Source organism: Protomyctophum parallelum (assembly GCF_964188405.1).
Source record: "Protomyctophum parallelum genome assembly, chromosome: 17".
NCBI classification, from domain to species: domain Eukaryota; kingdom Metazoa; phylum Chordata; class Actinopteri; order Myctophiformes; family Myctophidae; genus Protomyctophum; species Protomyctophum parallelum.
Window position 1 is genome coordinate 12,871,768 of NC_139719.1, and position 15,307 is coordinate 12,887,074.

The 15,307-nt window shown below is 42.2% G+C and overlaps 2 protein-coding genes across 2 annotated transcripts; one reads left to right on the plus strand and one right to left on the minus strand.

The window, feature by feature from the left end:
- Positions 1-4,790: 4,790 nt before the first annotated feature.
- LOC310874607 (galanin receptor 2a) lies at positions 4,791-6,642 on the minus strand (the record flags this gene model as incomplete). The annotated part of the gene is made up of 2 exons (XM_083787466.1): positions 6,236-6,642; positions 4,791-5,430 (listed from the first exon to the last, which is right to left on the minus strand). Exons 1-2 carry the CDS (start codon positions 6,574-6,576, stop codon positions 4,791-4,793), a joined length of 981 nt encoding a protein of 326 aa, XP_083643592.1. The 5' UTR covers positions 6,577-6,642.
- A 2,612-nt stretch (positions 6,643-9,254) lies between these two features.
- Positions 9,255-14,821, plus strand: plaub (plasminogen activator, urokinase b). Its single transcript, XM_083787820.1, has 11 exons — positions 9,255-9,419; positions 9,526-9,580; positions 9,908-10,012; positions 10,135-10,288; positions 10,380-10,486; positions 10,626-10,661; positions 10,773-10,959; positions 11,885-12,036; positions 12,938-13,078; positions 13,805-13,953; positions 14,048-14,821. Exons 1-11 carry the CDS (start codon positions 9,351-9,353, stop codon positions 14,243-14,245), a joined length of 1,353 nt encoding a protein of 450 aa, XP_083643946.1. The 5' UTR covers positions 9,255-9,350; the 3' UTR covers positions 14,246-14,821.
- Positions 14,822-15,307: the final 486 nt, after the last annotated feature.

Consider the following 15,307-nt stretch of genomic DNA (forward strand, 5'->3'; position numbering starts at 1 on the left):
CCTTAGATTAGCCAAAATGGCCGGGAAGATCATGTGTAATTGTCTCCCATCACCCAGCCAGGTCATCTTGCCCCCTTGGAGACTAAATGAAGTCACATTGAATAAGATGAGATGTGTAATTTGGTTGGCCAGCCCAGCATACAGTATGCTTTTGGGGCGACTGTGAATAGCACCCCCTTCCCTCCCTTCTGCTGTGCTCTTTCTTGGGTGTTTGTTGTGCTGTGCCACAAATTAAAGTGGTTGTCATGACTACTCGGCCCAATCTGAAAGCCCCCGGTCATTGGTAGGCTTATCTGATATAATCAGAGTACCGGTACTGTATATATTATGACGGCCTTAATAATATTTAACACAGACAAAAATGTATTTGAAAATATTATTGGGTTCCTATGTAAATGGATATCTTAAATTACAACAAATATACGCAGGTTGACACATTTTAAATATATTTTGGTAAGTCAAAAAATATTTGTTCCCATACCACTGAGTGGGAGATTTCAATGTATAGTATGTTGTTTTCCCTCTTTTTACTTTACCAAATATTAACTCATTTAGACCTGAGATCGATTCTACAAATGCCTTCTAAATCCTGACAGTTTTCTGAAAACCCTATGTTTCTATATCAGTGGTTCTTAAACATTTTCTTTATTTATAATTTTTGTAACCCATTTTCACCCCTGTGTCAATTATCTAATGTGATCCTGGGCTCTACACACCCTCTGCCAACCCGGGGAGAGCAACGGACTTGAACTCATGTTTCCTACATGCATGAGTGTCCAAGTTGCTCCTTGGGGGGAGCAACTTGGGGGGAGTTTCCCTGGTTGGCCATAGCGCGGAAGGAACACGTTATTCCAACCAGTTCCTTTCCCCTCCATCAGGCGCCCCGGATGGCCAGTGGGGGGGGGGGGCAGTTTAGAGACCAGGATTACTGCATTTCTTTGACACAGGGAGAACATGCAAACTCCACACAGAAAGGCCCTTTCGCCAACCCCGCCTCGGGTATGGGCACTGATGAGAGGAGGAGAGAACACGCCCACGGCGTCCACGGCGGGAATTGAACCCAGGACATTCTAGCTGTGAGGCGACATCACTACCAACTGTGCCACCGTGCCCCCTCTCAAACATTTTCATGAAAATCTCAAACATTTTCATGTCAAGGCCGCTCGCCCCCATCTGAAAAATATGTTGTTCCAGGGACCCTCCAGAAGCAAAGATTTGAGGTAAAAACATTCGCTCTGAAAGAATATATTCAAACATTTGGGCCACATTTTCACGATTTTTCAAAAAATAGCACACCTTGTAGATCTGCTATTTCAATAGCTAAATTATAACAATGTTTAAAACACCAAAAGGGGTTCCCGCCCAAAATGGGTTAATATAATATATTATTATATTATAATTAATATAATATTATTATATAGACATTGTTTCTCTATGTAAAGGACCTGACCCAGTTAACCGGGCATCACGCATCAGTGGTGGAAAAAGTATTCAATTGTTTTACTAATAAGTAAAAGTATCAATACTGCAATGTAGAACCTATAGCTAGGCTTACAAAAGTTTTGACATAAAAATGTACTATGTACATATTTTGAAAATAGCAGATCTAGTACAAGCTCACAGTGAGCGTTGTAAGCTTGTAGATCGGCTACAAGTAACTATAGTAACGAAACTTTTCAAATAATTGTAGTGGAGTAAAACTACAAATACCTCAAAATTGTACTTAAGTAAATTTACTTAGTTACTTTACACAACTGCTGGGCCTGTGGTAAGCTTTTAGTCTGTTTTGCAGCACATAGACCAGTGGTTTTCAACCCTTTTTTTTTGGATAGGATTTTGTCCACAATTCCATGCTCATGTGTTTGGATAAGATTTTGTCTACAATTCCATGCTGTGTTGATGTTGGTACCATATGTAGTCTCGCGTTACCAGACTGTTGACTCGCAATTTTCAAATGCTTCCAATAGCATTCTGAGATTGTGGAATAGTTGTCTGGCTACGCGAGTAATTCTTGTAAATTAAGTAATGCCCAATGTTTAACAACAATTTAACTCTTAATAATTGAACAAACATTTGACACTCTCAAGAGTTAAATATCTATTAAAGGGTCCATTTGGTTACCAACTCTCCATCATTTAGCTGGGGACCACCTGGAACCCCGGAACCCCACTGGCATAGACCATCAGCCTTTTTAGAGCCACCACACCACACAGTTTCCTCTGGCACAGGATAGCTCAGTTTCTGCATTATTGCCCACCAAGAGGAGCAAACAATTGAGCCAACCATGTTATGCATGCTTACATTACATCAAAATCCATTTGCACAAAAAAAGAAAATAATAATAATAATAATAATGTTCGAAAACTTTGATCAAAAAGAAATGTATTTGTACGAAACAGAAAATAATCTTTAATGTGGACTCATCGATACTGATTAGCCCATTCTGGCCGGGAACCCATATTTGGGTTCTGTACAGTATGTACAGTATTCAAAAATGTAAGATTTTTGATGCTGCTATATAAATATTTGAGGTTTTTCAGAAAACGTAGGCGTTTTTAGAATCGGCCTTAGGCCTAAATGGGTTAGAGAAATCTTAAAGATGGAGTGCCATGGTCCCCCCCCCCCCCAAACATGATCATCAGGTACTATGATTACACTAGGAGGAATATATATAAAAAAGTGTACAGAAAGTGTTCAAAATGATGTTTTTATGTGGCCACACCCATCAGTAAATGTAGTTTTCACCTTAGCACCACCCACTTTGGGGTCTATTAGAGTAATGTTAACTCCATAGTCTCATACAAAACGGAATCATGGCAGTTCGTGCCCCCCCCCCCCCCCTTCCCACACACTTTTTTCATTTGTTTTACTATTTTGAAATACATTTTAAAATTGTTCAAATAGCCGATCTACATTGACACGTTGTGAGCTTGTAGATTGGCTATTTGAACTATTCAAAAATGTTTTGCAAAAAGGCAAAGAAGTTTAGGAATAAGGGGTAAGGCACTGGCAAAAATAGGGCCCTAAGTCTGGGTATGTAAGATACAGTATGTAGATTTTTTTTGTTATGTTGTAATATTCCTTTGCCGTTTTAATTTAACTCCCTTTGGAATTCTTACCACTTTACCACATCAACTGAGCCATGTGCTAACATGTACAACACTGAAGCTACAACACTACGGGCCATATGGCTCTTTAATGGAGCCAGCATTGCTTGTTCTTACACCAATAGCACATCACATGCACCACATGGTTGCAGCAGTCAAAATCAGCAGGAAACAGACAGGCTAGTTGAAGCATAATACCATACGGCCGTTTTGAAAACACAATACGAAAAAAATTGATATATTAGTGTGGTGCATTCAGCATTGTTGCAAATGGCGTGTTGCATAATATACTCGTTCTCATATCCAGTCCAGTAACACCCACGGTTCTTCTATTCATACTTATTTCCAGTTCCGTCCAGTTAAACCCACGTTGCATGTGGAAGCAAGATCCTTCTTGATTGTTCAGAAACATATATTATTTTTTGCAAATTCATGATGAATGGAAACAAACTGTCACGATTAGTCCTGGAAATTTCATATAATTATATCCAAAGATAAAGTATCCCTTTCGTCAAAGTTCTGCAGAATCTTCCATTAGCAATGTGTTCTATGTTCCCATGTTTTGCCAGAGTGTATTTGATTTCCAGGAGAAGTACTTAAGAATCCTACCATCCATAAGTCAATTGCAGAGTATTTGTTAAGTCATGCACAGCACACCCCTGTGACAGTGACTAAAGCATGAACCACCCACTTGGGGGGAAGCATTTGACACACTAAAATTCACAAAACTGCATAATACACAACCCAAATAAGTAAGTATAAATGATGGTCCGACCTTCTATTAAATGTTTTTGCTTTGATTACATTACATTTTATTTATGTTATTATTTTATGAATACTGTTCATCTGGATCTCCTTAGATGCCTAAAACTGACCCCTAACTGTAGAGCGAGCCCGATCTCACCCAAACAAGGGGAAATTGGCAATTCCATACATACACGCCTAGAAATCCCCAAAATCCATACATATTACACTATTATATTACTGGAGGCATGCCTTTCACCAGTATTGTATGTACGGAATTGCCAATCTGTGCTATTTCACCGACGTGTTTGGGTTGACATTATTTACGATTCTGTGCTATTGGGTTACAACTCGGACGGGGCTGAGTCAGCTCTACCGAACTTCGCAAAGCTCGACACGGCAACTCCTTGTGGCTCAGGTTCGGTAGAGATGGCGCCCCTCCGTCACGGTGTATGGGGAGGAGTTCAGAGTAAAATGTACAGATTCTCGGGTTTTCTAGTAGTGTATGTACAGAATTGCAAATCTGTGCTATTTCACCATGTTTGGGTGACACCGCGTTGGTAGAGCTGACTCCTGCTTAGAACTAACTGACCCCTGCCTAGAACTGTCTTGACACCTGCTGTGACCTAGCCTCGGTACCCAGGCTTTTATTTTTTGTTCGCATTTGGCAAAAAAAATGAGAGCCTGGCGGAACGAGATACATTTCCTGGTCTAGGAGTCGGAGTGTACTACAGTGCAGATGGGCGTCGCTCGAAATATGGTGACGTCAGTTTTCTCCACTGTATTCTAGCAGGGAGGGGGGCACAGCTAGGCGGGCGCTCGGATCGGTGAACCAATATTATCCAGCGCATTGCTTCATGCGCTACCCGCCCCTCTACACCAGAAAGCATGCTGGCTGCATGGGCCAGGTTACCTGTGACCTGGCTAGTCTGACAGATCCTAATTGGACATCTCCAACTCGCTGACCGTGTTCACCACCTGAATGACATTCACCTTGTTGACCACCTTCTTTTCCAGTGCACAGCAAAAGACATTTCTGAAGCCCTTCCGGAAGTGTTTGGAGACGAGCGCGTAGACGATGGGGTTGAGGCAGGAGTTGGCGTAGGCCACCAGATGGGAGAGGATGCGCAGCACGTAGGTGGCATAGCTGAGCGGGAAGCGTCCGAACCACATGCACATGACGACCAGGTGATGGGGGAGCCAGCAGACGGCGAAGAGCACCGCCACGATGATGATCATCTTGGTGACCTTTCGCTTGGCCTGCCTGGACTCCGACATCTCCTCGATCGGGTCGACGGCGGTCCACAGGTAGCGGACGATGCGCGCGTACGTCAGGCTCAGCACCAGGACGGGGACGAGGTACCCGAAGACGAACGTGCACATGTCCATGGCGAGGCGCGACTCGGCCTCCCAGGCAGGGATGCACACAACAGTCCCCTGCAGGTCCATCTGTGTGTAGTAACTGAGATAGGGTCCGGAGAACACCAGGGACAAGCCCCACACCACGCAGATGGAGGTTAAAGCGTTCTTCGCCGTGCGCATCTGCCTGGACTGAAATGGATAGCAAATGGCGAAATACCTGCAGAGTGCAAACACAATGATTTTTTTAGTAATGTCCAAAGCTTTATACAGTAAAATCGTGTTCATGTTCTCTAGTACTCTTAGAGTAAAATGATAACACTGAGGATTGTACTGTGTGGTATAATGACATGAATTGTCAAAAGTCAAGCGCATGCAAGGATGCACACATACACGCATGCACACGTTATATATCGTTGCTGTCGGGAGGAAACCACCTAACTCCATTTTTGAGGTTCTGGATTTTTTTTGCATAAATCAGTGCTATTGAACACCCTTTACCTTTACCTCTGTGTGTTGTTTCGAAAATATTGAACTAATGGAAAGTAGTTAAAAACGCTTTGGACAAAACCTCTTAACTCCATTGGACCCTCAAACAGCTAACTCCACCATCTCTCCCCCTCTCATGCAATTCATTGACAATATTTATTGTCACAACACCAACTTTGAGGCAGTATTGCTTTGTTTTTGAATTTTTTATATTTTTCATTTCCTGAAAAATGAACATTTTGGAGTTAGGTTGTTTCTTCCTGACAGCAGAAATATAGTCAATTCAATTAAATCAATACATCAATTTACGAATTCAATAAATCAAATCAATAAATTAATTAATCCAAAGCATGTTGATAAACAAATTTGGCTAATTATGTCAAAATAATGTCAAATTGACTTGTCAAATTACTATATTAATCAACCCCTTCACTTCACAACCATTAGACTATTATATGGCTCTTAAAACGTGAATATTATAGCAACTTCAAATACCCCCCCCCCACCCATCCTTCCTCATAAGACATTTAACGCACCTGTCCAGTGAAACCGCTGCTAGGGTGAAGATGCTGGCGTACATGGTGAGAAAAATCATGAAGTGGACCACTTTGCACACAACAGGACCAAAGATCCACTCGTCCAAAGTGTAAATAGTGGCTTGAAACGGCACACAGAAGACAATGAACGACAGGTCTGCGATGGCGAGGTTCAGAATGAACAAGTTGGTCGTCTTTGTGTTCTGTCCACTGCGAAAAACAACCGCGAGGACCAGAGAGTTTCCCACGGTGCCGACCAAGAAAATAAGTGAAAAGACCAGAGAAATGACCACTGCTTCCGTCGTCCATTCCAGCGAAGAGGAGTTCAAGGACATATCCATTTTTTATGAAAGCATATTGTCCAAAAAAGCGCACTTTTTATTTGATATGTCAAATTGCTTAGCGCATTTATTCCACGTCAGGGCGGATTTTAAATAATCTAGTAGTAGGCCTATAGTGCAGTTTATAGCATAGGGCAGGCTATACGAACATTTTGCAAACACGTATCGTTTTGGAACAGATCAATCATCAAGTAGAAGTTAGAACAGATATCAAGCATATTTTGCCGTGCGCAATGAGCGCACAGCCTGCTGTCGATCCATAGTCGCCTCTCTGTTCAAATCACTCCCTCCTAGCAATCTTCACACCCCGAATCATTCATCATCATCATCATCATCATCTCATTGTCGACGTGTGTAGAGGATTTATTTTGTATGACTGCATATGGACATGTGGGCACTTGGACAACTGCGGGCACCTTGGACGAGTGGGAACTTGGACAACTGGGCACTAAGAATATGTGGGCACTTTGCCCCTTTAACATCTTGCCCCACTACTCTACCTAGCTGTAAATAACAAACATAATTCATGTTGGTGATTATTTAAAAGGTATTATCATATTAGTTTATCATTGTTAAGTTCACTCCTATATCCACACATAATAGCATGATGATGCCATTACAAAACATGGGCTACATGGAAGAAATGTGATTAATAAAACTAAATGAACTGCTAGAAGGTCCCAAATTAACTTAATTAAGCAGTCACCTTCTCTGTGACATGTTGTAGTTTCTACAGTATAGAGATCGACTACTATAGCCTACAATCAAATAAATCTTCATACAAGATAATTTCAGATTTCAGAGAGGGAGGGAAATACTAAATTAACTGTTAACTACATTTAAAAAAATCGCGGGGCGAGTTGGTAAAGGGGCTGTGTGTGTGTGTGTGTGTGTGTGTGTGTGTGTGTGTGTGTGTGTGTGTGTGTGTGTGTGTGTGTGTGTGCGCGCGCGCGCGCGGTTTTCTTGGTTAATTGGTTCCCTATACAGCCTCGATAACCCAGTATCTTCTTAAAACTGAACACTTGACTCCCTCTGGCGACTGGCGGTCGAGTTGTAGATTTCACCCAATTAAAAACTAAAAAGCTGACAAGTTGTAAAGTAAACAGTGAACACCAACTTTTATATATGTCCCAAATTAACATGAACCGTGTGTGTGTGTGTGTGTGTGTGTGTGTGTGTGTGTGTGTGTGTGTGTGTGTGTGTGTGTGTGTGTGTGTGTGTGTGTTTGCGTGTCTGTCTGTCTATCTGTCTGTCTGTCTGTCTGTCTGTCTGTCTGTCTGTCAACATAGGCTTCTTTTGTTTAAAGTGGGAAATTTGGTACAATTTGGTGTCTATATACATATTCATTACAAAAAATTAACAGGGGTTTATATGTGACCATACCATTAACATCCCATAAGGCAAAAATGTCCCACTCCACAGTCCACACCCTATAACTGAAAGCTGGGAAAGGTTTATTTTTTATTTGGTTTTATTTTTTATTAGGCGACATGAATGACATGAATGACTCACACATAATGACTCACACATAATGATTGGCTCTGCGGTGTGACAGGTGTGAGGGCCCTCAATGGTAAATTGGCTCCCATTTGAAATGGAACGGTCTTGCTCTCTGTTTCTCAATAACATGATTTGGTCATGGTGGAGCGTGTGTTGGTTTCAGTACAGATATTTCACGGTGTCATTGGTGATTGGTGTGACCTGTTTAAGTCGCAAGCTTATAGTGCTGAAAGAGTCACAATTGAACATAATGGGACTGTTTAGAATTAGTGCATGGTGGGAAAGTACTCAAGTAAAAGTATCAATATTGCAATATAGAAATACTCCGTTACAAGTAAAAGTCCGGAATTCAAAATATAGGCCTACTTGAGTAAAAGTGCAAAAATGCAGAATGTCCCATTTAGCAGATCTCCAAGCTCACTGTGAGCTTGTAGATCTTGGAAAGACCTAGGAAAGCATGAGTGTCTATTTCAAACAAAGTGTTTTTTGACTGGGGGGGAATAATTTGACGACTGTATTAGGATGTTGATATTCATTCATCAGCCAACACTCCCAACTCACAGGTAGTACCCCATCCCCCCAGAGAGGACGTATAGGGCCTTAGTCCTACTCCTCCTCCCAGCCAACTGACGGGTAGTTACCCCCCCCCCATGCTATTTTCAAATGGCCAAAATGTATATAGGGCTGAAGTGAAGTAGGTAATGTATGTTTTGTAATAATACTCCATTTCGACAAAGCAACTATAGTAACTAAAGCTGTCAAATAGTTTACAATACTTAAGTACATTTATTTATTTTCCACCATTGGAATTAGATGATTGAATGGGTCAGATTTGTTATCACAATTCTAGCAAGTTTACTGTGCCAACAGTGCCATAACACACTTAACTGTTGCACCAGAAACTACACACCTTCTGCCAATAGTAGTGTGTTGTCAAGCTTCCTGGGAATTCCACGGTTTAAGACTATGTCTTAATGGATTAAGACTGTGTAAAGACTGACTCATTCATTCCCCATTCTGCACCACCCAGCATATAATTTCTTCACACACCAAATGGTCCAGCCCGTCAAAGATATATGCTCCCTAGCCAATCGCATCACTGCCCCCGCCCCACACATGTGCCCTGAACACAGACATAACAGAGCAAAGCCCCGAGGGTTTCCCCTGAATAAAAAGATTTCACTGCAAGCAGATTCATGTGCTGTCTCTGTCTGTACACTGTACACTGTGCATGTCGCTAGAAACTCAAACTTAAACCTGTTCAGGACGACAACATGACGAGGAGAACAGACGTGTTCGGCTTTGTAATCTACGCCTTGACGTCCATTTCAGCAACAGAGGCGGTAAAGAAATGGCCTTTTATTGCTTTATAATTTGTAAATTATAATTTGTGCTGGTCTGTCAAGTGTGTTTTCATGAGTATTTACATAGCTTGCTTTGCCTTTACAGGGCTTTTTGAGATTGAAAAGACAGACCTTTCCTTCATTCCACTTTGGAAGATCAGGTAGGTCACTCCATGTTTCCCTTTGGATGGTCATTTTAGGCAACTCACTAACCACATGAAACCAAGCAGAGTCTCTGTTCTGGGCATGTCATAACAGGCAAACATAGACTAGAAGCTCTATAAGCTCACAATGCATCACAATGTGACACGTTGTGAGCTTCTAGATTGGCTATTATCGGGGAAGAGATTTGGTGTAGAGGGAAAGAAGGAGGGGGCCAATTAAGTACTGACCCCTATCAGTGAAGTAGGGTGTATGTAAGTGGTTATGACGTTATACGTCCACATTTGCACTATATCAACATAACTTAATAATAATGTAAATTTCAGGTGGAATTTGTCTTCATGGTGGAACCTCTGTTACATCCTTAACTACCGGTGACCACATGTTCTGCTTGTGTGCTGAAGGTTTTGGAGGGCATAGCTGTGAAATCGGTAAGGAAACTCCTCATACACGTGATAAATCTCTTGAGCGTGTACAAAACAAATTGAAACAGATGGGACCGTGCTGTAGCCTGGATTTATCTCATACAGCTCCATCTGTGTTGTCCTTTTAGTAACAAGTGCCACCTGCTACAATGGCATTGGACTGTTCTACAGAGGCACCGTGTCTCAGTCAGAGAGGGGAAGAACATGTGCAGAATGGGATCTGGACACAAGGAAGCGTCATTTGTCATCGGATGTCAGATCAGGGAGACACAACTTTTGCAGGTACAAGCTATAGTCATTCTGCTCATGCACTGTAGGTGATGCATGCCCAAGTTTTGTATTCGACTGAAGTAGAGTGCTCTGTTTTCCAAAGAAACCTCGATTACAGCCGACGCCCATGGTGCTATGTGATGAGAAATTACAAGTTGGAGCAAGAGTTTTGTGATATTCCACAGTGTGGTGTTATTGACATACCTGTAGGTAAGTGCACTCTCGTCTCCACACGTGTCACATCCTGTGTGTGTGTGTGTGTGTGTGTGTGTGTGTGCACCTACTGTATACTGTACCATTGTGGATATTGCATTACTTTGTTAATCAAATATATATCTCTTATCTTTAGATCCCCTCCCATCTTCACCCACTGAGCCAGGAACAGGTAAAGTTACAGACTGTCTTCTTTCTGAAGAACAGTTTTTCAATGTTTTCCTCAGATGTGTGCTTTCTTTTCGCACCACTAAACCAACAGCATTTCATTCATCTGCAGCAGAGTCAACATGTGGCCAGCGTCCTGGGAAGCAGATGAAGGTCGTGGGAGGAACAATTACTACTGTGGAATCACACCCGTGGATCGCTGCCATATTTTGGCGGAGCAGAGGAAAGAAGGTTTTCCGCTGTGGAGGGAGTTTGATCTCTCCCTGCTGGGTTCTCACCGCCGCCCACTGCTTCCCTGATGGGTAGGGTATAGATACACTCACTGCAAACAATAACAATGTTCATGTTCATACTCCAGTTTTAGGGCGAAGAGGTGGCCACCTTTTTGGTGTTCACCTCTTCACCTAAACGGTGGTTTTGACGGCGGTCCATCACCGTGGTGGGAGGGCCCCGCCTCCCTCTGGGCTTCCTGGAGCGAGTCTCGGTGACCACCGGTGGTTAGTAAAAACAGAGAGAAGGCCTGGGGAGAGGGGTGGTTTTCTCTTCACCGCAGCTCAGTGACGTCATGTTGTAGTTTGAGTATGAATACTTTAGGTATTAAGACAGACGAAAAATGTTTGTCGACTATCTTTTTTCATAGACGAAAACGAAATGAAAACTAAGCTATGATGACTGAGACTAAATATTACTATATATACTATATATTGTCAGCAAATAATTACTAGGCTAAAATGTTATTATTAGGGAGGGACTAGTGGAGAGGAGATCCAGTAAAACTAACGGCCTATTCGTGCTCCAGTTCCAGTTCCAAAGTAAACTGGAGTATGAATAGGAGACAAGTCATTTTAGGTTGCACTCTGGTGTTGTGCTCTGAAAATACCAGATACAAACTTACAACTTGACGTGTCGCGTTGTGAGCTTGTAGATCGGCTATTTTCAGCATGCAAGTGTCAAAATCTGTGTCAAATCTGTCAATACGAAGGCATCAAGTCCCGCCAAAATACATTTTAGTCGACTAAATCAACTGTTGATTTAGTACCGGTAGATATTTAATAGTCAACTAAAATTAGACTAACACTAAAATATTTCAGATGACTATTCAAAAAGACTATGACTAAAACGAAATCAAAATTTGCTGTCAAAATCAACGCTGAACAATAGCAGGTGCTGAAAAGCAAACAGTGACAGCTGGTTTGTTAGAATGCCCTGCCTGTGTCTCTCTTCCAGCTCTGAAACCAAAACACGCCGTTTATCCGTCACCCTGGGGAAAAATGCACTGAATGAGACCGACCCCTTCCTGGAGCAGACCTTCCAAGTGGAGGAGCTTCACGTCCATGACATGTTTGACAACAGTGAGGCGAACTACAATAATGATATTGGTATGAATTCAAATATTATTTTTCTTAACAGACAAATAACATGAATAATATACAGAGGGGTGACAAATATTAGTAAAGTGTTAGGCCACTTTGAGTGCATCCAGCAAACACAAATGGACATGTTTTTTTTTTATACCACGATTTTGTAACCCATTTTTCACCCGGTGCCAATTGCCTAAACCTAAACTGACCTGGGTGCTACTCTCCCTCTGCCAACCTGGGGAGTGCCCCGAACTGAGCTCATGCTTCCTTCAAAGCATGAGGAGTGAGCAGGCCGCTTCGTATCACCTGACAGGGTGGAGTTTCCACAGTAGGACGTAGCGTGTGGAAGGAACACGTTATTCTGACCAGTTCAGACAGTTCTGACCCTCCGTGTGGTGCCCTGACCAGGGGGAGGCAGTAGAGACTGAGATAACTGCATGTTTTTCATGAGGGTACATACCCTATGGGACACGGGGAGAACATACAAACTCCACACAGAAATGACAACCCCAACCTAAGGTATGGGCGCTGATGACGAACACGCCCCCAAACACCTTTTTGCACCATGCATTGACATCAGTCATGGGAAAAGACGCTGTTCCGACTTTGTCCACCATGTCTCACTAATGCACAAGCATCACAGTCGCTGAATCTGCTGACTGTTCTATTGAAACATTAGCTAGTTAGCCGGCCAGTCTTTGTGACTGAAGCTCCTGTCAACCATGTCTTAATGATATACAGTAGGCTAACTCTTTCATAGTCACTTTTCTCTTGCCATCATGATCCTAAATCGAGATCAACTGAGACTGCTTAGCAGTTCTTACTATAATAATAAAGTGATACTTTTTCAAGAAACAACAGTTATTTATATGCCAACACTGTCATCGTCACCTGTCACTTATGTCACTGTGATTCACAGCCCTGTTGAAGTTGAAGGCCAGAGATGGTCAGTGTGCACAGGAGACACAGGCTGTAAAGACAGTCTGTCTACCACCCCTCCACCAGAGCCTCCACCTGGGCGCTTACTGTGAGATTGCAGGCTATGGAAAAGAGAAAAAAGGTACAGTAGTTTCATGTTTGTCATTTAAATGCATATTGTACACATCATTGTGTATATGTATTGTTTTTCCTTAATTTCCTGGCTGTACAACAATGTTACAAACGGGTGTTCCGGACAGTCTGCAGACTGACCAATCATTCACTGGTGTCCAATTGCGGCCTGGGGCAGGATTTGAGAACTCTAGTTTAATGTAGGCCCACTGTCATTGTAATGCAAATGAAATATAGATGTACTGTAGCTGTAGATATACTGTTAACCACTTTGTAGCTAAACAGACAGAAAGACCTTGCACATCTGAATCACATTTTGTTGTGTTAAATAAGGCTGTGTTTTGTTCACAGCGCACCTGACAAAACATATTGATATAATTATTTGATATTGATGAAATATAATTGTTGAAATGCAATGCATTTCCATACTTCCATACTTTAATATGGTCCGAAAGTACGTTATGATAGGTAGGAGATGTAGTAGCTGTCTCTTGTCCCATGTTTTCATATTTTGTAATTTGGCCCGCTTTGAAAAACATTTGGACACCCCTGGACCAATACGAATCTTAGTTACGCTTTGACTTTCTTTGTTTGGCCCTCCTAATTATCTTATCTGGCTGGCAATTGTTTTCTGCTGTTTTAATTTCATTGTCTGTTCTTGAGCACTTGACTGCTGTAAATTGTCATAGCAACTGAATTTCCCTCGTGGGTATATTCATCTGGTCGCTCTTTCCAGGCCTGTGGTATAACTCTCAATACCTGAGACTGGCTACAGTGAACGCCTTGGCTCAGGATGTGTGTCGTCAAAAAGACTACTACGGGAACATGATCACAGACAATATGTTCTGTGCCGCTCACCCTGATTGGAGTCAGGATGCATGCGAGGTATGTGAGTGATATGAGCCAAAACATGATCAGACATCGCCCCGATGATTATGCTGCTTTTTGCATTTCTCACCCACATCACTCCTTTCTGCAGGGGGACTCAGGTGGGCCTCTGGTGTGTGAGGTGAATGATAGATTCTTCCTGCATGGTATTGTCAGCTGGGGTGAGGGCTGTGCACAGGAATTCCGTCCAGGTGTGTATACCACAGTGACCAATTACAACCAGTGGATTGAAGAAAAGACGGGTCTAGATTCCATTACTATGGGGTCCATCATGTTCCCTCAGAAATGACCCTCTTTCCCGAAACTGCTGGCATGTGAATATAGTAGCCTACACACTGCTGGTGTCCTGTAGTAATTATTTGTGGCTTTTCTGAGCCTTTATTTGATATGTACAGGGGGGCAAGAGACACAGGAAACATGGAGGGAGAGTAGGGTAGTGTCATGCAAGCAAATAGTCCGGCTGGCCAGCAATCGAACTGGGGACTTCAGGTGTCCACGTGGTTGGCCCACGTGGTTGGCTTGGCTATTGGGTCACCAATAGATTGTCTCTTTTGAATCTGCTTTGAGTCTCCTTGAATTTCTGATGAGGATCAATAAAGGGACTTGTAAACGGTCATTTGTGGTATTTCAGTTATAATACTGAATTCACATTTGTTGCTAGTACTACATTATTGTGTTTATTAAATTGTACAGATGTTTACAGTAATTCATATTTACTGCTGCAGTTATTTTGCAGCATGTTTCCAGTTACTTCTGTATTTTCTTGAGTAATTATATATCTGAGATATCTTTTGTGTTTCCCTTAATGTTTTTTACAAAAATGTTTATGTCTGTGCTGTTTTAAATAAAACAAAAATAATTTGTCTCAGTTCCAATTTAAGGTCATTCATTCTCTGAGGGACTTTAGCCCTTCCACTTGCCACTCAGGTTTTTGGAGTAGGTCGCGTAGCCAAATCTCCCTCTTGGTACGTGGCAATCTCTGATCATCTGACTACGTGAAATGGTATTAAATAAACACCATCCGACCTACGCTCACCACTCTGACCCTAGTAGTAGTCATGCATGTGGAATCGGCTATGAGTCCACTCTGGATCTCAACCACATACATGATGACATCAACCCTGGGAGCAACAGCCATTTTTCTACTTGTTGGGAACCCACATGTTTTGTCATTAATAGCGAAAGCAGTGACAAATCATTGACAGAGAAGCAAATGTCCCTCACGGCAGCTATAAACGGATACTTACTATAGCTGCAATTTGCAGCTGTTGATAAATTATCTCACTATCCCTGTGAAATATTGTCTGCCTGGCTGTGACTCACAGAATCCTCCTTTATTATAACTGTTTTC

Coding starts and splice junctions, on each gene's coding strand:
- plaub (XM_083787820.1), top strand. CDS start 9,351: ATGACGAGGAGAACAGACGTGTTCGGCTTTGTAATCTACGCCTTGACG. Junction 9,581..9,907: donor ATTCCACTTTGGAAGATCAG/GTAGGTCACTCC, acceptor TGTAAATTTCAG/GTGGAATTTGTCTTCATGGT. Junction 10,960..11,884: donor GCCCACTGCTTCCCTGATGG/GTAGGGTATAGA, acceptor TCTCTCTTCCAG/CTCTGAAACCAAAACACGCC.